This window comes from Engraulis encrasicolus, chromosome 17 (assembly GCF_034702125.1).
Source record: "Engraulis encrasicolus isolate BLACKSEA-1 chromosome 17, IST_EnEncr_1.0, whole genome shotgun sequence".
NCBI lineage: Eukaryota > Metazoa > Chordata > Actinopteri > Clupeiformes > Engraulidae > Engraulis > Engraulis encrasicolus.
This window is the reverse complement of record NC_085873.1, coordinates 2,154,772-2,180,165: the sequence shown is the minus strand read 5'-3', so window position 1 is coordinate 2,180,165 and position 25,394 is coordinate 2,154,772. Positions and strand designations below refer to the sequence as shown.

The following is a 25,394-nucleotide window of genomic DNA, read 5'->3' as shown; positions in this document are numbered from 1 at the left end:
TCATGTCATAGGCAAAACAACCTGCCTGGTATGTACCATACCTGCTGAAAACACAGCACAATAAAGTTTCTAACTAACTAACTGCTGTTGTATTGCTCATGCTATCCTTGACTTGTCAGTAGCCGGTGATACTGCATTTTTTTGTCTAGCCCTTTCCCAGATCTGAGCTATTCTTATGGGGGCATATTTTGTTTACATTAAAAACTTTCTTAACATAGGCCTACTCCAAATATTTTCCCGAAAGGTAGCGCTGTTTGCTAGCTGTCTGCTGAGGTTGCATACCCTTTTGGATGTATTTGGGAATAAATGAAAAACAAAAGTTCTGCCCGATTACTGCCCCATTTTTTCTGCCCCACAACTGCCCCATTACAATGACCAGGATCTCAGAAAAGGCTGAAGGAAAAAAAAATCTCAGGTAAGCCCACTGACAAGTCCAGAGTAGTGTGAGCATTACAACTGCATGTGGAAATTGGCTGTAGTTATCCTATAGTCAAACTTAACTTCAGTGCTTGCCTTGCCAAGGATTTCCAAAGTCACACTACTAATCTAGATTCTTTTTTTATTCATATTTTATCATCAAGGATTTTCAAAGGCACACTGTGACATTCTAGTTCTATTCATATTTTATTGCCAAGGATTTCCAAAGGCACACTGCTAGATTGTAGTTCTGTTCATATTTTTAAGTTCCCGTTATGGGTATGGAACTCCAATCTTCCCCGTCAAATCAAACTCAGCTTCTTCTACGCGAGTAGAGTCCGTTCTCCTCTATGGCAGTGAATGCTGGACCCTGAAACCAAACCTAGAGAAATCCCTTGATGGGTGCTACACCAGGATGCTGCGTGCAGTGCTTAACATCAGCAAGAGTGTACATGTAACCAACAAAATCCTATTCGAGGGTTAACATCAGCAAGAGTGTACATGTAACCAACAAAATCCTATTCGAGGGTTAACATCAGCAAGAGTGTACATGTAACCAACAAAATCCTATTCGAGGGTTAACATCAGCAAGAGTGTACATGTAACCAACAAAATCCTATTCGAGGGTTAACATCAGCAAGACTGTACATGTAACCAACAAAATCCTATTCGAGGGTTAACATCAGCAAGAGTGTACATGTAACCAACAAAATCCTATTCGAGGGTATACCAAGGGTGAGTGAGAAGATTGCTGTAAGGAGAATGAGACTTGCAGGACATTGCCAAAGGCACCAGGAACTGTCAGCCAGCAAACTGGTGCAATGGGAACCATCACATGGGTGCCGGTTAAGAGGACGTCCCACACTAACATTTGTGGACATACTCAAGAAGGACGCAGGAGCCCAGAGTACCAGTGAACTGAAAAGATGTATGGAGAATTGGGATGACTGGAAGCAACGATGGAAGGCTCGTCTGAGGACGACCTAGAGAGAGAGACGAAGAACCTTGCGTTTGGCACTGGCTAGGCCTGTTGTTTGAGTTGTCTGAGAACTGTTGTTTGAGAACTAATTCCTCATAGAACTTTTAAGTTCCTCAGAAAACATTTATTGAGATTCCCCCACGGTGGTTCTGTCATCATGACCTATGTACTAGTTGTGTGTGTGTGTGCGTGTGCGTGTGCGTGTGCGTGTGCGTGTGTGTGTGTGTGTTTGTGTTGGGGGGGGGGCTGTTGTCGTTGTATGGATGGCTGTATGAGGGCTCTCGTGTCACACACACACACACACACACACACACACACACACACACACACACACACACACACACACACACACACACACACACACACACACACACACACACACACACAAACATACAATGCCATATGAGTATTGGGGATCATATTTCCACACATCCTCTAAACTGACGGCTGCTATAACATAAATCACATCATTGGTTCCTGGATTAGAAACAGTAGGCTACTGTAGATAGACACTGATCATTAATCAGTAGGCCTAGGCCTACATTTTAGAAAGTCGTTTTCATGGTTGTGTCTCTCTGACTCTCTCTCTCTCTCTCTCTCTCTCTCTCTCTCTCTCTCTCTCTCTCTCTCTCTCTCTCTCGCTCTCTCTCGCTCTCACACACACACACACACACACACACACACACACACACACACACACACACACACACACACACACACACACACACACACACACACCCTACCTTAACTGCTGAAAAGTGAAAAGTGTGAGTAAAAATGTAAGAAGAGCTGGGGTTTCAAAGAACCTGAAATTCCAGCCCTTATAGTCCCCTTCACCACGTAGCCTACATATCACCTGGCCTGCCTGAAGGACTAACCCACTGAGAAAGGTGACCCCTCTCAATGGACTAAGCTCAACACATTACCAGGTCACTACTATCTCATTTTTTCCCCTATATGACCTAAACAAGTCGACCTTCCTAAGGGCAGGGGACTCTTGAATTTAGGCACAGGACAACCAGTAGCTGTGACAGGGCATTCCAAAGAAAAGGAACCCATTTGTGAAAGCGCATGGCTTGCACTGTTTATTTTTTCGCCTGCATTCATTTTAACAATTTCATTTGGAAATCTGACATTGTCCAGACTGTCCCTCCTCTGTCGAAATTCCGATAATGGAAACGCATTGTGCCTCTTCCCATTCATTGTTTCAATTGTCGAGGACATATTCCGCACCGTGCGTAAAGACGCACACCGACGTTCAGGAAATAGCAAGACCAATAGATTAATTGGTGAACAAAATGTAAACGTAAACGTTTTCCTGTCAGGACAATCCAATGCTTTCCCATCCTGACGTTACCAGTCTGAAACACACTTTGGATATGATATGCATTGTTTTTGAAAATCCACATTTCCCTCTCTACAAAAAAGATCTTCTGCCACAAGCTGAATTATGCGCCCAGAAATCTACGTCAGACCGAAGCACATGTTTTAGAACCGCTATGCGGGGGCCTGCTAACTCTGATACTTTGATAAGACAAGGTGATCTGATATGGACAGAGCTTGTGACAGGACAGGTGCTGAAGAGATGCTACGCTAGGATGGGCGGAGCACCAGGTTGCACCTGCAGGCAGGTCTCCAAATACCGGTCCCAGGGGGGAGGTACGTTACCTTATCCCGCTACAGGTTCAGGTTATATTGAACAGCAACTAGTTGACAAGCCGTCTTTTTCGGAAAGAGGCCGTCAGTGTCTGTAGGATTTAACTCTCTCCAAAGGTAAGACGAGGTCTATGAGGTTTTCATTGCGTGTTTTCAGGTCAAATAACATCTTTGTTTCCTTGCACTTGCTGTTCTTCACATTTTACTTCTGTGGTTATTAGGCCTACTAATACAGTTACCAGAGACATTTGGAGCTGTTCTGTTATGATGGCATCTCAATTATTTAGAACATTTTGGAACACACATCCAATTGGGTTTTTTAAATTACAATATTCATTTTGCTGTGATTTATGACGGACCTGACTATTTGTTTGTAGCCTATGTTTTTTGCTTATCCTATGTGTTTCTCCTCTTTTTGTAGATGCAGTACTTGTGTGTGATTAGTTTTCTTGCCTGTTTGCTCCCTGTCACTTTGGGAGCAAATGTGGGTAAGTAAACAGTTTGTGGACCCTCATTCATACGCTTACCTTGTACTTTTTCCCCTCTTAATTACACTTTAACACAACAAAATCAGGCCTATACCAGTATCTTCGTACATGTAATGTAATAACCACTACTGTATAAACAATGAAAAGTAAGCATGAAACATTCATGTTTAACAAATGAGCTATGCATGCTTTACTATTAGATCATGGTTAAGGAAGGTAGGCCTACTGTACAGTAGACCTTCAATTCCCAGAGCCAAAGGGTAGAATCTGCCACCTCATAATAAGGATACATGCCAGTATACCTTATGATTTAGGTGGGAAAAAAACTGGACTCGTAGGCCTATGTGTTGAATATTAATGCAGTTATTTTCCAATGATTCATGTACCACTAACCATTAACTTCTTGTGGTTTATGCAGTAGTTAATAGATTGATAAAGGCATAATAATGTAACCCTATTGTAAAGTGCTACTTGCTATTTACTTATTGTTATTATTATTATTATTATTATTATTATTATTATTATTATTATTATTATTATTATTATTATTGTTATTGGCAACCAAATAATGGATTAACAAAATGAACAAATAATTAAGTAAATGCCATCTCTATGTCTTTGTCTATGTCTGACAGAGTTTTGCTACCATCTACCATCCTGCAGTAAGTGAAATTGTTTTGCTATGCTTTTGTGTTATTGTGAAAAACAGGATGTGTGAACCATACCCATAAGCATGAATATTTACTTTCTGTATATTAGATACACATATTTTTCATTTATTCACTCGATTACACACACACACACACACACACACACACGCGCGCACACACACACACACACACACACACACACACACACACACACACACACACACACACACACACACACACACACACACACACACACACACACACACACACACACACACACACACACGCACACACCACCTCTTAACATATGTCTACAACTTTCTCTTAGTGACACCATTCTCCCTCCCCTTCTCTCTCTCTCTCTCTCTCTCTCTCTCTCTCTCTCTCTCTCTCTCTCTCTCTCTCTCTCTCTCTCTCTCTCTCTCTCTTAGACGATGCCCAGTGGCCAACCCTGTTCCCTGATCACTGTAATGGGAGTCGGCAGTCCCCCATTGACATAGTCAGGACGAGTGCCGTGGTCAACTCCAGCCTGGTGGCTTTCACCCTCACTGGCTATGATGACACAACAGCCATGTCCAAGATCATGAACAGCAAAGGCAAAACCGGTAACTTGACATGACATAAGACTACAGTTTGCTGCATGTGCTTCCCCTATACCGTCCATGCTGTGGAGTAGGCCATTTTGTAATAGAATGGTCCCATAGAATGAAAAAAAACAGCAAAAATTCCTTCTGCCTCTTTTTCCCCTATCGGTTTTAGAGAAAGAGAACATTGGAATATCACATTGATGTGGAAATATGAGTTTTTTTAAGCTGTAACTTTTCCTGTAACTTCTTTCTCTTTTTTCCCTTCTTTCTTTCTTTCTTTCTTTCTTTCTTTCTTTCTTTCTTTCTTTCTTTCTTTCTTTCTTCTGTTCTTTCATTCGTTCTTTCGTTCTTTCTGCGTTGTAGTGAAGGTTGAGCTCAACGTGGGTAAGGCGAGTATGAGTGGCGGTGGCCTGCCTGAGGGCTATGACGCGCTGCAGTTCCATCTTCATTGGGGCAACGGCAGCTCAGTGGGAGGGTCGGAGCACACGGTGGATGGCCATCGATACCCCATGGAGGTACTACCTACCTACCTCTTCAGACGGCACTTCTTTTTTATATATATTGTTTTGGGCTTTTCTTTTCTTTACTGGATAGGGCTGTGTTTCCCAAAGACTCTTAAGTAGTAGCCTACTGAAGCCTAAGCGGTAATGAAGTATGAGGTGCACCTTTGGCAAACACATCAGAAATAGGTCTCTCACATCATCACTAGAAGTTTATACATATACTATTTTACCTCGCATATGCACTTTGTGCACGCATTTTATTTGCATGTGCAAGAAAAATATATTGTTTGTAGCCCTATAAAATTAATTATTATTATTTATTGTATAAACATTTAGTGGTGTGGTATATTGCCTATGGGAACCTCATACTTAAGTAGGCCTACTACTTTTGAAAAAGGACAGCTTGAGAGGAAAAGAAAGTAATGGGAGAGAGAGGGACCGGGGAGGACCAGAGAACATACTTGGGGCAGAATCAAGCCGATGTCTCCGGTGTAAGTCGGTGCCCTAGCTAGGCCACCCAATTTCTACTACATCTCGACTACATCATAAGAACATTGCTCTTATATTACTGGGAGTCATAACATACCGTAATAGCCCTTTAATGCAGATAGAATTGTCGGCAATCTGACACTGCTGAAAAAAAGGAGTTTGCTATGAGGTTTGTGGGTTCAAGCCTCTAAGAGGCAAACTAGTAGTGCAGACTAGAGATGGCCTCAGTTACGAAAACCCTACAGACTGGATGGGCCCTCTCTCGATTGCTCAAATGAAAGCCAATTCTGTTGTCAACAACAACAAAAAACTACTCAGGGTTATGACGAGGCAGAGGCAGCAGTGCATAGCCTACAGTAGCTGTGTAGATCGCTAAACCTTGAGCCTATACCTTGATCCTTAAACCAAACTCCTCACAGTACACTACAAATTAAGAAACAAATTAAGAAATAGCCATTACAATTTTGGTGACAGTAAGGTTATAACATAGGCTCTGCGCTGAGGTGTTAAAAAAACCTTCAGAGAGAGCCTCTGTTTAAACTTGATTGTCGCCAAGGTTGAAAACCGCTGCTTTAACCTCTGTTTTATTTCTTGTTTCCATTTAGCTTCATATTGTGCATGTCAAGAAATCCCACAGTTTGAATACCACTACAGCCGTTGGTGATGGCACAGGCTTGGCTGTTCTTGGCTTCCTCATCGAGGTAATCCAAGTTTGATAGTCATTTTATTTTATTTTTACACTGTTTATTCATCTTACAGTATTTGTACTGTAGCATGTGCCATGTATTTTTCCAGTTTCTTACTCTGACTTGTAAAGAAGCAAATTCTGATTAAGTATTTCCATTCTCCACTTTGTCTCGGTCATAGGCGGACTCCAGCACAACCAATCAACCAGCTGCATGGCATACGCTTGCCAATCACCTTCACAACATCACGCTTAAGGGTCAGTGTGTGTGTGTGTGTGTTTGGGGGGTGGGGGATGGGGGGTGGATTTGGTAGTGGTGGGTCAGGGCTCTAAACCAACACCAGCCAACCGACCAAATGCTGGTGAAATTTCAGGTTGGCCGGTAGAAAAGACCAACTTACTACCCACTTTGACCCATTAATACGTGTGTGTTTTGACTAGTAAGACTCACATCTACTAGCACCATTTTGGATGGGGAGGGAAAAAGTTAATTTAGAGCCCTGGTGGTGGTGGTGTTTGAATAAAATCAATTATACAATCCTATGAAAGCAGGGGTGCATTTCTGGAAAGCGTAGTTGTCAGCAGTTAGCAACTTTGGTAGGCTAGTTGCCGATGGGAAACTGCATTGCAACCAACAAAGTAGCTAACATAGTTAGCAACTACGCTTTCCAGAAATGCACCCCAGATGACGTAGGCCTAGCCCTTTTTTGGTCTCACCATTCACTTAACCATGATGACTTCTTTGTCTTCCAGATCAGTATGTGAACTTCACCGGTATCTCCCTGAACGAGCTCATCAATGGAGTTGACATGACGGAGTACTACAGATACATGGGCTCTCTCACCACACCTGCCTGCAATGAGGCCGTCGTCTGGACCGTTTTCAAGAAAAAAATCAAAATCAGCAAAAATCTGGTATTGCTTGCCTATTTTGATTTATATTTTCAAAATATTTTTTTGCTAAAGACAGAAAATAAGATTGTCAAAGTCTATGGAGCCCAAAAGACAACCCGTAATACACCCCACACAGTAAATGTTGCGGTGTTAACTCAACACTTAGAGAGTTCATTTAAGTCCAAATGATGTCAAATCAACTCTCTGAGTGTTAAATGAGCACTGCAGAAGTTACTGTGCATGGTCCCAAATCATCCCTACATATATCACCCAAAGTGGTTCCACCATTGCTGTAGGGACACATGTAAGCGAATTTGACAAAGCGAAGTGAAATCTGCCATTCCCGAGGCAAGAAAAGTAAAGCAAGGTTTATTATTATGCAAATGAGGAGTGCATTTAGCAAGTGGCAACCAAACAAGCACAAAGTAAACATCATAAATCTTTCAATTAATTTGATTCACTGCTATGACCTGTTGACCCTCAGAGTTGAACACTGAATTTTATGTCTCTCCTGGCTTTGTTCATTTCACCTCCCTGACATTAAAGACTAATGAATCTCCGAATTTCAGATTGACCTCTTCAGCAACACTGTGCGCATTGGGAACACCACCTCTTCAGAACTCATGACCAATGTCTACCGTAATGTGCAAGCCCTCAACGGACGTACTGTCCAATCAACTCCTATCGGTAAGAAGAAGCGGCTGCACATCCTCCATAACTGATATGTCCGTCTGTGTTGTGTGTACTTTAATTTTCTTCACTTTTGTTTTGAATTGTGCAAAGATGTGTTTGTCAGGATGGACATATACATTTATTGAATACAAACTTACTGTATGGTAATGATAATGTTGTATGTAATTAATACTGCATGTAGTTTCTAACCCCATATGTCCCTCCTCCTTGAATCTTTTACAGCATACTGCTACGATGATGTTACATGCCGTAAGTGAAACCTCTATTTTGGTCTATCATCACATCAGACAGTATGAAGCACAGGTTTAAGTGACATAAAGGTGCTAAGCCAGACTGGGGCCTTGAATATAACATGTAAAAATAAATATAGGTTTCATGGAAAGTTATTTAGTTTTAGTGGGTGTGTTTCCTCCTAATAATTCAATGCGTTGATATGAGCTATTACAACACACTAATAATGGCATGAGATGTAAAGTTCTATTTCTAATGTACACACTAGTAAAATGGTGTACTAATAGGTTGGGGATAAAAGCCATTGACCCGCTGGATGTTGCGTTGCTCAACATTGACCTTTGGAGCCTGGAGCTGCATGACGCAGGATTCGGGCTCATGATATTTTGGATGTTTTTTTGATTAAAAATGTTGTTATGTTAGAGCTGAATGAACACATTATAATGCAACATGGGACTCTAAGAATTTTAATGCAACTTATTATTTCATGTTTTTATGTGCTTCAGAGGCTGAGATATTTTGGTTTTAATAGGCTGAGGGCAACTTTTCCCAAAAAAGGACTTGGGCATTCAGCAGGCGTTTTTTGCTACTGTTAGAGTTTGGGCCTATGTATTAGTAGATCACCTGGATGAAGCAGGCCATCTTGACAAAACAACACCTGACCTGACCTATCTGTACACACATTATCAGCTCATTATTCAGAAAGAGAGCTAAACCAGGTCATATTTTGGACAGATGTTTAACTTCATAGCAGTGTCCATCGGAGCTCAGGTTCCACTAGCCGTAAGCGATAACTTGCTTATCGAGGCGAGGCTTTTTGACTGCACACCTCATTTCAAAAGGAATTTCAGTGACTCAAGTCAGAAGATGCTGCCTCTGATCTAGCAAGACTGAAAGATTAGACAATCCCTCAAACCTGTTGTTGGAGATCATGACAGTATTTTTAAACAATATTTTTTCTGGCTTTTTGTCTGTATTCGGACAGTGAAGAGTAGACAGGACACAAAGAGGAGATAGAGATGGGGCGGGTTTGGGATACTGTTCAGGCCGGACTTGAACTTGGTTCCCAATGGACATGCAGCCCAGATGTGGTCAGGTGCACAAGATCAAGATCAGCACTAGCCTGGTAAACCAGCGCCACCCGCTGGACGCCGAAATTTTCAGCTGCGAGTGGGTCTGGCCTCAGATCTGAGAACGTTTTGAACACTGTGCCCTGAGTCTGGCAAAACCAATCACAATGCAGAGATTTGTTTTGAATCAAAGCGGGCGGGGTTTTGAGGGAGTGACGACAAAGCTCGCAACACCGTTGGGAAAGCACATCAATGGCAATGATCGCCGATTGGTCAGAGCGCCGGCACGGTTTGAAAAAACAACAGGTTATTCTCATCAACAATCTTCTGAGGTATCGTTCATCGGGGCCAGACTAAATTACTCCGGTCTCACATTTAGGCTGGTTTATCAGGCTAGATCAGCACAACAAATCAAGATCATGGCTGTCTTCTTTCAAAGTAGACCTTGCACACCAAAGTCGCTGATTTAAAAAAATATATACAAGGAACAAGGAGACAATCACCAAGCAATCACCAAGTTGTAATGCATGTATAATGCATGTAATGCAATGTATAATGCATGTAATGCAACGTAAAGACTCAGTGTAGTGTTGTGGTCATGTGGTACAATGGTACTAAAGTTTTTTCAACCAATAAGTATTCCTATTGATTTTGGTCGAATTATGTGTATTCTGAGAAATAGTGTTCTCAGCCTTTCCTTTCTCTGTCCCCCTCAAATCCCTCAGATCCCACCGTGTGGCCGACGCTCTTTGCATCCCATTGCAGTGGAGATCGCCAGTCACCCATTAACATCCTGACTAGCGAGGCCGATGACGACACCAGCCTGGGCTCATTCTCCTTTACCGGCTTCGATGACACCGCTGCTATGTCCAAGATCAAGAACACTGGCAAAACTGGTAACTTGCTCTGAGTAAATGTATGTATATCAGGCTTGTACAGAATTCTGAATTGAATTGAAATGCAAAGTAATGCCATAATATGAACACTAGGTGGTGTCATTACCTTGTATTTCTTTGAATTTAGTCTACACCACCCATTGAGAGTACATAGAACACCACCACCTAGTGTTCATATTATGGCATTACTGTGAATTTCAATTAATTCAATTCGGAATTTCATACAAGTCTGATACATATCCCACCTTGATGAGGCCAGGTTCAGGAACAGGGATAGCCATACACAGACAGAAGTCTGTACACTGCACCTCCAACTTAGGGTTTAGTAGGCCTATTTAAGACAGACGTACAACCATGATGGGTCAGAACGTTGCATAACTGGAATAAACCTTGTTAGACCTTGTAATGTATATCTTGCATACTTCTTTGGGGAAGGAAACAATAGCAATTATCGCTACAGCATCCAGGGCCGTAACCAGACATTTTCAAGACCAAATACTGTACTGCATACTGTAAATTTAGAATGCTTCAAACACTTCAGTCAAACTCTTAAGTTTGTTTTCATTCATCACTGCCTTGATCAATGGGGGTGGCGTATACAGACTGAATGTATCATTGTTGATCATGTATCGATTTTCATCATAGATAATACATTTTACATTACTGAAAATAAATACAGAGGACATGACCTCTGTGTCCTCAATGGTAGTTACGGCCATGACAGCATCCTTTCTCATTTCTCTCAATGATGATTATGTGATGAGTGACCACCACCCCCACCCCTCTCTCTCCCTTCATCTATTTCTCTCTTTTAGTGAAGATTGAGTTCAAGAGTGGTACGCTGAGTGTGAGTGGTGGGGGCCTGTCTGAAACCTACAGCACCTTGCAGTTCCATCTTCACTGGGGCAACCATAGCACCGTGGCTGGGTCTGAACACACCGTGGATGGCAAGCAGTACCCTATGGAGGTAGACTTCTGGACTTGAACTTGTTCTGTTGTTTTTTTAATGGAAATTCAATATTCAAGAATGACAGAGGTCTTTACCAAAATACATTAAAAGCCATTTGAATTCTATTTTCATAAAGCTTTTTTTGCATTTGATTTACCATCCGTTTAGTTGGACCAGAGATAATCTTATCTGATTTTTCTTAACGAAATCAAACATCCAAAGTGATTGATGACACATACAATAAAAAAATCTCTTTATGCTCAAATATCACTTCAATATGAATAGGTTTCCATTCATATGCACACATCTGTTTTTGTTTATTGCCTACTAAGTTCTCTTTAGCATGGTTCTAAATTTCACTTTTTGTTCATTCCTTAGTTGCACATTGTGAATGCCAAGGGTTCACACAATGGGAATCTAACCAACATCCTGGCTGACGGCACTGGTCTGGCTGCTCTTGGCTTCTTCATTGAGGTAACAATATATAGTATGTCTCAGATTGTAAAACATGAAAAGTTCCTTAAAAAACCTTCAGATTCCATCGTGGGGGATCCTACAGTAAAGTTTATCTGACGAATCAAAAAGACTCTCCCGTAAGAATGATCCTCACAGACTCTTGAGGGTCTGTATTCACTGATAATGTCAAGCAGAATAACCAGACTGAAGGTTTGTCAGGGTTTCTTCGGGGAATTTCCAGTACAGTGTATAATGTGAACGCAATCAGATGATTGATAATTGAAGCATTTGATTCTATTGATAGTACATTGGTCAGCCCAGCGGTGTCATGGTTGGAGTAGGCCTAATAATTAGACTCAACTGGTTTTGAACAAGGGGAGGATGGGCTTCATAGCACAGTGTCCCCTATTATGTGACATTCCCCACAGTGGCAAAAAGGTTTCTTTGTGGAAGGGACCGGAAACTCCTGCTTGTTTTCTGGTTCTTTGAGGAACCTTCTCCTTTTTACAGTGTACATTGCAGGGATTTTATGTTGATTTTTACCCGAAGCTGAAATGCACACCTCTTATCATGAATACTGTATAGAGTATATTGCATTACTGCTAATCATATGGAACATTTTGAATGGAGAGTGGGGTGGAGGAGGGTGGAGAGTGGGGTAAGTTCTATTAGTTTGTATGGCTACCAATGATATATACTTATCTGTTGGGTGCTTTACAATACAGGCTGACCCAGACACCACGAACCAGCCAGCTAGTTGGAAGACCCTTACAGACCACCTCTCCAGTATCACAGAAAAAGGTAAGGCACTCACTCACTCAATCAATCAATCTATCAATCAATCAAGCGAGCAAGCGAGCAAGCAAACATATTTATAAAGCACATTATCATTACGAACAAAGAAAACCAGCTTAACAGAAAACAGACACACAATTGACGGATCAAATAAAATTACTTCATATATGGCTGATCAAAAGTGTGTTTATTTACCCTTAATCTCGCAATTTCTCTTGTGAGTGACACACTCAAAGAATTTGAATTGCTTGAGTTGGGCTTGTCCATGTTTCTCACACAACCATTTGAGAGTCAAGTGTTAGGTTAACTAAGTAAGTAAATACCTGTACAATCTGGTCAGTTCAAATCCCCATTCCCTGAGGCATGGCTCCTAGCCAAGCAAACAAGTTATGAAGCTAGACTTTCCACATTGTCACCAACTTCAAAACAGAGACTGGCCTGAGGTAGGGCTGGAGGTCCTTACCTTCGATATTGATCTCTTGACATGACGACAGTGAGTTGTATAAGAGTTTTGGACTACGCAGGGCTCTATATTGTGTGTAGGTGGGTGGTGTTGCGGGTCAGAAGGTTTCATGGAAGGGGGAAGGGCTGTGGTATACTATTCTATGCACACCTGAACTGAGTGTATGAGGAAACACGATGGCTGTCAGGGCTGGTCTGGGACAAATAATCAGGCTGGGCCTTTTCAGCCAAGGCCAGTCAGCTGGGCATTGAGAGAGACAATGAAGCCTGGGACAACATTTTTTATCATCTAATATGACCTGTTTTGATGACAACACACACAATTAGTATTTAAATTTGACTCAGAGAGGTCAGCTGTAGCAGTATGAGGACTGATACCACTACAGTGAGGGGAGGGCCAGGCAAAAATCATCAACAGTCCACTGGGCAAATGCCCTGTATGCCTTATGGCTAATCCAGCCATGGGGACTGTAGTAGTGACTTCCTAATTCTCTTAATTTGTGTATGTTCAACAGAGTTGTTGAACTGAGGTGTTAAAATTATTACCAATGTTTTTCTCATCGTTTATTCCTCAAGACAGATCATTTTATCATTTCCACATTCACGTACCTCCACAGATACCTATGCAAACATCACCGGCATCTCCATGAATGACCTCATCAGTGGCGTCGACCTGACTAAGTACTTCAGGTACATGGGCTCCCTCACCACACCCGACTGCAATGAGGCCGTCGTCTGGACCGTTTTTGAGGAGAAAATCAAAGTCAGCAAAAATCTGGTAAGCGTACAGTAGGCTTCGTTTGCCCACCAAAGTGTGTTCTGCCTGTTGTGATAAAGCCCTTATCTTGCCACACATGCGCCCCTACAAAGATAACACACACACACACACACACACACACACAGACACAGACTGACCTCAGACATGGAAATTGAGTTGACATTGGGTTGGCTTGATTTGATACCCTTGATTTTGACCAAAACAAAATGATGCCAAAAAGTGGTGACGATTGCAGACATCTAACTTGGTCCATATGTAGCCTACACATCCATGGATGTCCATTATGGACCATAATTCCAACTCCAATTAAAACAATATCACCTAGGATCACTTACTACATGAGCAGTAGCCTAGTACATAAATAAAGAACACCAATGTGAAAAAAGTAAAAAAGCCCATTGGGAAACTCCAACTCCCATTGTCATTGTGACACAGCACTCCACAGCACACAAGTGAACACTGCACACTGCACACAACGAAATTGCATTTATGCCTCACCCGTGCAAGGGGGCAGCCCTCAGTGGCGCCCCATGGGGAGCAGTGCGGTGGGACGGTACCATGCTCAGGGTACCTCAGTCATGGAGGAGGATGGGGGAGAGCACTGGTTGATTACTCCACCCACCAACCTGGCGAGTCGGGAGTTGAACCGGCAACCTCTGGCGCCCTAACCGCTCACCCATGAATGCCCATGTGTTGCAGACCATGAAGTAATATGAAATGTATCTTTAGTTATTTGTCTCAGCGACATTTTCTCACATTACATCTCCCAAAAGTAAATGCATGCGAAAACAAATAAGCTGGTTAACCCATTCTAGCCTGAAGACTCGTATATGTTCTTTGCCCTTTGATGCCTGCAAATAGAAATGTGGATATGTTACAGGTAAATGAACACATTCTAATGCAAGGTGAGGGTCTTAGGGTTTAAATGCAATCATGTTTCATGTTTTTATGTGCATCAGAGGCTAAGATATTTAGGTTTTTATAGGCTGATAGGCTGAGGCCAACTTTCCCAACAAGGGGCTTAGGCATTCAGCAGGTGTTTTTTGCAGGTGCTTTAGGCATCAATGGGTTAAAAGTAGTAGTACTCTTGCTGATGTAATTACAGCACTAGTATGGTACATTATCTTACATAGTTTATATACCAGTTATTTCATTGTACCTAACAAGAGCAAGAGTACGTCTGTTTTTACTTTACACACATCTGAAAAAAACTGTTTGGCTGACAGAGATGTTCCTGGGAAAGAAGGTATGCTACTAGCTGTGGATGCATCTGAGCTAATGCCTGCTTTATTTATTTGTCTTATTGGTTTGTTCCCACCACAGATCGACCTGTTCAGCTCCACTGTGCTCATTGGCCACACCGGCTCCTCGTTCGCCGTCAACACATTCCGCCCCGTGCAGTCTCTCAACAGCCGACAGATCTTCCGTGCAGCCACTGCCTCCACGTCCTCAGCCCCCTCTTCTACAGCCAAGGCCTCGCTGCCTCTCCTCCTCCTCGGTGCACTGTACGTCGTCCTCCGCACTTGCTAGGAGTCGGGAAAAGCGGGGATGATGGGATGCACTGCCCCAAACCCCAACTCCCCCGAAGGCGGACAAAGATGCATCTACATCGGATTGAGAAAGTTAAAGTCCTACCAGATATTTTGTCTGCCTGTGCTCCCTAACACAGATGACCTCAGTAATTAGCTAATCTACGTGGCTAAAGACATAGATATGAACACTAGATACCATCTTCAACCTTCTGGTGTTACCTTACCCTGGGCGACGCCATCTTGGGCCAGTAACATGATAGACGTTACAGCCAGCTACTAGGACAAAGTGTATTTCGCCTTGTCACTGATTGATGATGGCAGCTTTGACTTTCTGACTTTGTTCCAATACAAAGGCATGGTCAAAGCAATGTCTGGTGTTCATATCTATCATACCCCCTGAAAAGCCAAAAAAATCGATTGAGAAAGTGCTGTCAGATATTCCCTGTGCTTGTGTCCCTAACAAAGGCAATTAATTAGCTCATCTAGGCCTACCTGGCAAAAGAGGTGAGGTTATTGAGGCATATATGGCATTGAATTGGCTAGAGAAAATATGTGCCTGGGTATTTACTCTTTAAACCCGGGGCACTTGCAGTGTTTCATGATCTCTGGAAGGATTGGCAATGTATGTATGTACTGTATTTACTGTACTGTATATACTGTAAGTAAAAAGTCTGGTCTTCCTAAACTGTTTTATCCACTTCAAGATTACAGTATAACACGATTCTGCGTTTATGTTGAATAGTTGCATTCAGGTACTGGGATGTAATTTGTTCAATAAGCAAAGGACACAGAGTCAAAACCAAAAGATGTGAAATGACCCCTTTTTTCTGCATGCTAGAAACGCACATGCTGCTTAGTACTGTAAGCCTACTTTATCTCACTTTTTAATCTTTTGTATTTATCCATTCTGTTTATTCCATGTTGAATGAAGGCCAGCAGACTCTTTGTCAAAAGTGATTTTCTTTTTGATTTGACGAGAGGTCTGAAGGACATTAAGCACATCATGTATGTTATTTATATTTTGATTTTTGTTCTTATTGTTTTTGTCATGAAGTATGACTCAGGTGAGGTGAATGAAGAAAACAAAAAATCTCTTTATTTTAATATAGTCAGAACTGAATGTCTCTTATTTTACTGGGCTATTGTCTGCCCAACAAATAAACTTGACAAAGCTACAATTTATTGAATAGAAGCTTGAGGGGAAATTTGATGAAATGAATGTTGAGCTACAGTTTTCATTACTGACTGTGTTCACGGTTGTTGTTTTGCACAAGGTAATCCTTTGTCTACTGTGTTCATCTACTGAGTTTCTTTGTAATGAAGTAATTTTGTGTACTGATGAGCCTTATCTAATGTTAATAAAAGTCTATGATTCTATTCTATTCTATTCAATAATCTCTTTTTAAGTGTAGGCCTAACAACAGTTCTGTATGTCTTGTGTTGTTTTTTTGTGACAGTATATCATGGGCACTGATTGGTGCTTAGAAGACAAGTTTGACCTGAAATTACTTCATAATCGGTGTGTATGTGCGTGCACGCATGTGTGTGTGTGTGTGTGTTTTTCCTCTCCACACTCCCATGTGTTTCATCATGACATGTGTGTGTGTGTGCAAGTATGTGTGTCTTTCTTATTTCACAGAGTCAATGTTAGTCTAGGGTGAAAACCGATAACTTGAGCTGTGAACATTGTACTCTCAGTGTTCAACACTGAAGTATTTGTTCTGCCTAATCACAAATGTTACCCATTTTACACATTGGCTTTTGACCAAGTCATGCAGACTTGCCAAATGCCGATAAAGAAAGTGTCAAAGGAGGACAGCTCCCAACAGCAGATTCCATACTAACTGTAGGCTGAAACAAATCATGTGTGTGGAGAGCAGGCAGGGAGGCATCACGTTTACAAGATATAGATAGAATTGACGCATGTGCACACAGTACAAGACATGACCCAACTAAAATAGCCGAAGTTCACTCAGGCCCACTTACGCTGTAGTCTCTGTGTTACTTTTGAATTCTACAGTATATCATCATCATCAACAACAACAACAACAATAATAGCGAAGAGAACAGAACTCCTCATATTTTGTCACATTTTTAGTTATTTCTAAGAGCAACATCTAAGTCTGAGTCTAAGTCAACATCTAAGTCTGTTTTCACCTCTGCGGTGGTTGCATAACATTATATTACACTTATCTGACACTTTTATCCAAAGCGACTTTATTGTACGTACAGGGCATTGGTTACAGTCCCTGGAGCAGTGTGGGGTTAGGTGCCTTGCTCAAGGGCACCTATATACAGTACTTATATGTGTGTACTTTATGGGCCGATTGTTTTACTAATGTCACTAATTGTAAATATACAGAAACCAAACATTTCTGTATATTTGTGTAGCTCATGCCATTCTGGTAAAAGCAAACTTGGAAACTGCCATTGTCATTGTGAACACTCCACAGCACACAACAAAGTTGCATTTATGCCTCACCCATGCAGGGAGCAACCCCAAATTGGGCCTCAGTGCAGCGAGATAGTACCAGGGTACTTCAGTCATGGTAGAGGATGGGGGAGAGCACTGGTTAATTACTCCCATAACTAACCTGGCAGATCGGGAATTGAACCGACAACCATTGGGTTACAATTCTGACACCCTAACCACTTACTGCCCTGTGTTTGCCCCGTAATTAATCCCAGAGACATGCTCTCATTTCACCTTTGTCTGGTGTCGGAAATGCCTTGATGTAATGTGGCCACCCAAGCAATAGGACCTGATTGGGGTTAGCAGTAGTGATTAATAGGTCAGGATAGATTTGACTCTAGGTAGATCGGATCTCATGGTGGGATGAAGGGTTGGATTGCTCCCTCAGGGGTCTGAAGTGTGAAATTAAGTAGGCAGCTGCTTCGCTTTTTCTTTTAAAGATGTTTGTTGGGCTTTTCCTGCTTTTATGGGATAGGACAGTCTGAGAGGAGTTAGGACAGTGGTTCTCAACCTTTTTTGAACAAACTCCCCCTTGGCCTCATCACAACTCTCCCAACGCCCCATTGACATCATCATAACCATGACAACGCCCCCTTTATTAAAAAAAAACCCAAAACAGATTAATGCTCCTCAATGGCAACTAAGCACTGCCCCCTTTCAGCTGTATCCTTCTCAACGCCCCTCTAAAGCTCCTCAACGCCCCCTAGGGGGCTTTACCACCCCCGTTGAGAAAGACTAAGTTAGGAGAGTAACGGGAGGAGAGAGGCATGGATGCGGAAGGATGAGGAAATGACCTCAGGCCTGAACCGGACCCGGGTCCCAGAATAACAGTATGGCACCTCAGCCGTTTGAACCATGACCAAGGCTGCTGTTTTACCACGCCATTGTCTCCCAGAAGAAAAAATGAATCTACTGTTGCCTACTTCATGAAATAGTTGGAGGCCTGGGGACTTTCAGTCTGCCTGCCTTGTCCACACGAGTCCTGTTGCCGCTTTGTTTTTCTCTCCTCTCCCCTTTGCCACACCTTCTCACCATAGCATCTCCCTATTCGTTGCTGGCAGCCCCCGAATAGCCAAACCTCAACTAATATAGGACGAAGTCTTCCCATGTCCTGCCTGCCCCCTTTCTTTGTGGTGTCTGCCTGCCACCAGATTCTACCACCCTTCTTTCTGATGTCTCAGATTGCCTTACTTCACATTAAATTGCACTTAGCCTCTCACCAATGGCCCCGCCGTGGCTCTAACGGCTGGGCACTGGACTGTCACGTTCGATTCCCGGCCCGGGTCCTTTCCCGGTCCTTCCCCGTCTCTCTATCCCATTTCACTTCCTGTCTCTCCTCCACTGTCCTATCTGAAAAATAATAAAATCCCAAATATATATACATATATAAAAAACTTAGCCTCTCACCATGATTTGTATCATTATTACTCACAACTTCACAAAACATGCATGTGACATTAATTCCATTGCTATATGTATATACAGATAAAATAGACACCAAGACACCTGGTGAACAGGTCTCACACAGGAGTTGTATACAACAATATCCTCTTACCGTGAAATCACAAAGCACCCTAATGCATAGAATTGTATGTACAAAAACAAAAAACACAAACCGCAACCTCATACGGTAAAATAAACTGAAGCCCTTGAAACCCGAGACACAAGAGGAGGTTCAAAATCTTGACCCATGACCTGAAATATGATGCTAGAAAAACAAGGTCGCTGACAGCTTTGACTGGACCCAGGAAAAAATCCTCTGAAAGGGCCTCCCTCTCAGTACATCAAATGTACCCAAATCTGGGCCCCCACTTCCTTTGGGCCCGGGACAACTGGCCAATTTGTCCCCCCACCACCCCTGTCGGTTGGCCTGGCTACAATCCACCTATAGATTTTTTTGTGGCCCTCATAATCCGTTTATGATGACAGTGTGGCTTAGCTCAGTGATCTAAGTAGATTATAGGCCTGCAATTGGCCATGTTTCATGTTAAGTATGGTAGTTCAGGATGTCTGATTGTTAAAAGAATTGTGGTTTGCCGTGTCTTATTGTTAAGTAATTGCGGGTTGTGAAAAGGTTTGTGAGATCGGCTTATCTGTGCCTTTTTTTGCAGTGCTCCAGAGAACAAATCCAACGATGGCTGAGAATTAGTGAAATGGATCTTTTCCCTGTAGTTCTGCATAGGCCTGTTCACTTCCACTAGGCCTACTTCCCTCTCACTGGCTTACACAAGGTGCATGAGGAACGCTTGTTATATGCAGCCTGCTGTGACAAAGAGGCACTTTGGGACCTGCCGTGGCCAACCGGTAGGGCACTCGATTGTTTTTTTGAGTCGTTGCACAATGGCCTTGCCTTACGTGAGAAATTTGAATTTATTCTACACTCTAGTTTAACTGCATTACGAAGTTTGTGGTTTCATCATTCCTTGTAGCCTTTGTACTTCCGTGCAGGGAAGCCGACAGGGGAGGACAAATAGGTCATTTGTCCCGGGCCCAGGCAGAGAGAGGGCCCAGAATTACATTACATTGTATTGACTGGGTTTGGGGCCCTTTCCGATGTATTTGTCCCTGGCCCAGCCAAAGCTGTCAGCGGCCCTGCTTCCGTGCTATGATGTATCTCTATGAAATAATTTAGTGTCTGAGTAACACGGTGTGGCACTAGGCCATGTTTGAAGTCATAATAGCCTGATTGATTCATATTTGCATATACTCAGGTACAAACAGGTTATTGTGACAGTTCAGGGGCAGAATTGAGTCTCCATTGTAATGGGGGCCTTGAGGGGGGGCCCGTTCAGATGGTTTAGTTCTTGACCAGAAAAAGCTGTCAGCGGCCCTGCACACACCTTTGAACATGACGGTGTCACGTGTTTCATGTTCAGAATTTTTGTGTTTTCAAAAGTTCAGATGGTCAAATGGATTTCCTCGGCATAGGGGTTTCACCACTTCCCTTTACTGTATGTTGATGGCGAAGGATACAGGTGGAATCCGCCTGATGTATTACGCAAAAAGATGGCATGATGATTAAAGGCCTACATAAGGGTTAACCATAATACAGAGGGAAAGGGAACATAGGCTAAGCTAAGGGATACACGACTAAATGCAATAACAAAGGTCTTACTGCAGGTTGGTTAAACACTAAGGTAAATTAGCTACTGGTCATGAACACTTTGTGTTGAACAGTCTATCAAGGATGACAACTACAGTTGTTGTCATTGTTGACCAAATACAAAAAGCGAGTTAAGAACAATATGCAAGCCCACATTCTTCTTCTATAACTTACAGAATCGATTTCCCCAGCCCTTCTGATGAAATGAATGTAGTGGTATTCTGTGATAATGAAAACCATTTATGCATAGGCCTACTTGGTGATAAACAACGTATGTCCATGTTACTTCAAATACAAGTAAAATGAATGAAATATCCATTCTTTTTATTACAGATTTGTTCTACTTTTTTATAATGATATATCATGATTATGTAATATTATATATAATTTTATTTACATGTTCTTCGATTCTTATATTTATTTTTTTCTTTCTCTATTTCTTGTTTTCTTTGTTCCTTTACTTTCATTTTTTGTGAATCACATTGAATTGTATCTGTGTATGAAATGCGCTATGCAAATAAACTCGCCGGGCCTTGCCTTGGCTATATTTTTTCCTACGATTTCTTATGTACAGTAATTTCTATATTTTTTCTGTTATCACCACACAGGTGTTTACTTCAGAAGGTGGCAGCCTTTGCCAAGGGTCATTTAACCTAAATTGCCTGTCGCTGGCGGCAGATGGAAGACAAGAGTTGCCGAGTCATCCATCATCCGTGCCCGCTTCCTGTATCAGTGTCGTCCATCACCCAGGCTTGCGGCTCGCTGCCTATATCAGGCTAACGCATCAGGCCACATGTGTACGGCATGTGGTTCAAGCTAGTGAGATAAGCAGCTGTAGTATTGCTGTGGTTCATTTCTCAAAAGAGAAGTTGTTAGCCTCTTAGCAACTTCGGTAGTTGCCAATGGGAAAATGCATTGAAAACAACTAAGTAGCTAATGTAGTAAGCAACTTTGGCTTTGAGAAATGCACACCTGGAATGATAGCCTTTTTCAACACTTATGTGTGCAGTATGTATGCAGTGCTGTTACCCATCGCAAAATTTTAAAGACTGCAGCAGCTTGGGCATAATGCTGCTGAATGATCCTCCATGTGAGGCAAAAGTTTTCACACAGAGAGGTTATAGCCAGAGCATCTTGAGAGAGAGAGAAAGAGAGAGAGGGAGAGGGGGAGAGAGAGAGAGAGAGAGAGAGAGAGAGAGAGAGAGAGAGAGAGAGAGAGAGTGTGTGTGTGTGTGTGTATAGGGGTAAGACAAGAGTATGTGTAGGCAGAAGGAAATTTCTTCTACAGTACAATGCACGTGTGTGTGTGTGTGTGTGTGTGTGTGTGTGTGTGTGTGTGTGTGACAGGAGGGACTGACAGGAGGGACAAAGGGGTCTGTTGTCCCGGGCCCAGGGAGAGGGGTGGCACGGAATTGGGTCCTTATTGGTCATGTATTGGTTAGGGGGGCCTTTTAGGGGTCTTTGTCCAGGTCCCAGTCAAAGCTGCCAGCGGTTCTGTGTCCTCTACCTGTACATGTGTGCAGCGTTCACCTGCCGCAGGTATGCCCCCATCATCAATTCGCTGAGCAATGACAGGTATTCTCACCTGACGCTGTCGGGAGTCGATAGGAACAGTAAACAATGTCACAGGGTGGATAGCGTAGTAGGGGCCTCTTTGCCATGCAATGGCATAGGGGTGCTGACAGAGACCCAGACTGACTATTACTGTAACAATTCAAGAGCAAAATACCTTTTGTTTCATTTCGTTGAGATGATGCAGAATTGCATTTGGTATTACATATAGAAGCTCTTCCCTAGGTATTTACTGGCATTTGCCAAAGAGCATTTCTCATTGAAACTTGCAATCAGGGGTGCCGACAGGGGGGGTACAAAGTGGACAGTTGTCCCGGGCCCAGGGAGAGAGGGGGCCCAGAATTGGTTCCTCATTACATTGCATCTATTGGATAGGGGGTTCCTTTCAGATGACTTTGTCCCAGGTCTGGCCTGGCCCTGCTTGCAGTTGTTAATAAAATAAAACAGAAATATAGCTGCAAGCAGCAATGCGGGGCCAAGCAGTAAACTTGCCAAAGTCGCCACGGCAACAGAAGGCACTGCAGCGCCCCCCTTGGCCCAAATCTCGCCAATGTTGGTGTGCATTCCTTGGAGGGGAGTGTGCTCACATGAACCAAGTTTATTTTGAATCCCTTAAAGGGCTGACAAATATAAGCTCACTTCCTGTTACCTGTTGGTGGCGCTAGAGAGTTTGAGCTGGGAATCTGGATTTTTTTTGGGGGGAGATCATGGGATTGAGTAGTATGTGTGCAAAAAATAGCTAAAAGAATCTGACAAACGGTTGCTGAGATATGACCTCACTTCCTGTTTTGCCACTTTTAATACAATTTTGATTGGCTGTCACCTCCAAACGATAAGAGGTATTGAAAATTCTTTGACTACCCTAATGCCTATCAGTCTGAAGATGATGTGTACCTTTTTGCTGGTCATTCTGACAAAAATTGTGTGACAAGTAGCATTTTATTTAATTGTACAAAATTCAAAATGGCGGAATTTCCCTTTTGCGTTTACATAACGTTACATAGTGTGCTGGATTCGGCTTGGCCCAAGGATTCTAGTGATAATAATATATTTTACATTGTGCACATGGTTTAAAAGCTACAGGCAAAAATGTAGCTAAATTGTTGACCTGTTGGTGGTGCTACAGAGTTTGAGCTGGGGGTCTGAGTTTTTTTTCAGTAGGTCATAGGATGGACATCTATGTGTGTACAAAATCCTAGCCTAAACCAATAAAGGGTTACTGAGATATGACCTCACTTCCTGTTTTGCCACTTTTACAACAATTTTGATTGGCTGTCACGGCTAAACGATAAAAGATATCTAATATTTCTTGAGACCCCATACAAACCTCAGTACAGAGATACAATATACCGAATTTCGGGCGAAATGATCAAAAATTGCGGGGAAAATAGCATTTTTATTGAATTTTAAAAAATTCAAAATGGCGGGAAAACTATCCAGGCAGAAAATGACGTCATATGGTGCGTTGGATTCGTCTTGGCCCAAGGATTCCAGGGATACCAGGTTTATGAAAATTGGCCCAGCGGTTCAAAAGTTACAAGCAGAAATGTAACTGCAACTTTCACCTGCTGGTGGCGCTAGACTATTGGGGCTGGGGACCTATAACTCGCTGTGGGTAATGTTGATGCTGCCTCAAATATGTGTGCCAATTTACAGCATTTTCCTATGTATGGTTCTATGGGCTACCATAGACTTACAGTGAATTTTACAAAATTCAAAATGGCGGAATTTCCCTTCTGCGTTGACATAACTTCATATAGTGCGTTGAATTCGGCTTGGCCCAAGGATTCTAGTGATAATAATATATTTTACATCGTGCATATGGTTTAAAAGCTACACGCAAAAAATGTAGCTAAAATTTTGACCTGCTGGTGGCGCTACAGAGTTTTGAGCTGGGGTTCTGATTTTTTTTTGTGGTAGGTCATGGGATGGCCTACTATGTGTGTACAAAATCCCAACCTAATTCAACAAACGGTTGCTGAGATATGACTTCACTTCCTGTTTCACCACTTTTACGACAATTTTGATTGGCTGTCACGGCAAAACGATAAAAGATATCTAATATTCCTTGAGACCCCATGCGTAGCTCTGTCCAGAGATACTATATACCAAGTTTCGGGCGAATTGGCCAAAAATTGCGGGAAAAATAACATTTTTATTGAATTTTAAAAAATTCAAAATGGCGGGAAAACCATCCAGGCGGAAAATGACGCCATAGGGTAAGTTGGATTCGTCTTGGCCCAAGGATTCCAGGGATACCAAGTTTATGAAAATTGGCCCAGCGGTTCAAAAGTTACAAGCAGAAATGTACCTGCAACTTTGACCTGTTGGTGGCGCTAGAGCGTTGGGGCTGGGGACCTATAAATTGCTGTGGGTAATGCTGAGCCGGGCCCGAATGTGTGTGCCGATTTACAGCATTTTCCTACGTACGGTTCTATGGGCTGCCATAGACTTGCTAAGGAGAGGAAAGAGGTGACATAATAATAAGAATACCAGCTAAAACAGTAGGGGCCTTCGCCAGCTTCGCTGCTTGGCCCCTAAAAATGTACAGTGTGTATGAATGCACTACTATTAGCAAGACACATAGTCTTTGTCTTAATTCGCTTACATCACCTCTACTCATAACTTCCTCATGTACTTCGTAACTCTTTCTGAGACAACTTCATTTTCATGCAAATCAGAATTTGTTTTCAATCTGACAGTCGTAGTGTCATGTGTCATGGCTGCTTTTCAAGAGTGCGGCTCAATGCTGCTTTGATGCGCCTGAAGAAACACACACACACACACACACACACACACACACACACACACACACACACACACACACACACACACACACACACACACACACACACACACACACACACACACACACACACACACACACACAATAAGCAAATACAAGCTGCTTGTGTTGGAGACTTACAGTAAACAAACATTTAAAAAAAAATGAAATGAGTTCTTAGCCTGTGCGTGAGAACACAGATTCTCTTTTTGTCTGCTGACTGAGTCACAATTATGCCTTTCGTGAGAAATT

General features: G+C 42.4%; 1 protein-coding gene across 1 annotated transcript; it reads left to right on the top strand.

The window, feature by feature from the left end:
• Positions 1-3,060: 3,060 nt before the first annotated feature.
• On the top strand, positions 3,061-16,586 carry LOC134467688 (carbonic anhydrase 4-like). Its single transcript, XM_063221544.1, has 16 exons — positions 3,061-3,169; positions 3,474-3,540; positions 4,176-4,202; positions 4,622-4,795; positions 5,141-5,292; positions 6,375-6,470; positions 6,637-6,712; positions 7,208-7,368; positions 7,917-8,034; positions 8,263-8,289; positions 10,067-10,237; positions 11,053-11,204; positions 11,565-11,660; positions 12,368-12,443; positions 13,517-13,677; positions 15,001-16,586. Exons 2-16 carry the CDS (start codon positions 3,474-3,476, stop codon positions 15,205-15,207), a joined length of 1,761 nt encoding a protein of 586 aa, XP_063077614.1. The 5' UTR covers positions 3,061-3,169; the 3' UTR covers positions 15,208-16,586.
• The last annotated feature ends 8,808 nt before the right edge of the window (positions 16,587-25,394 follow it).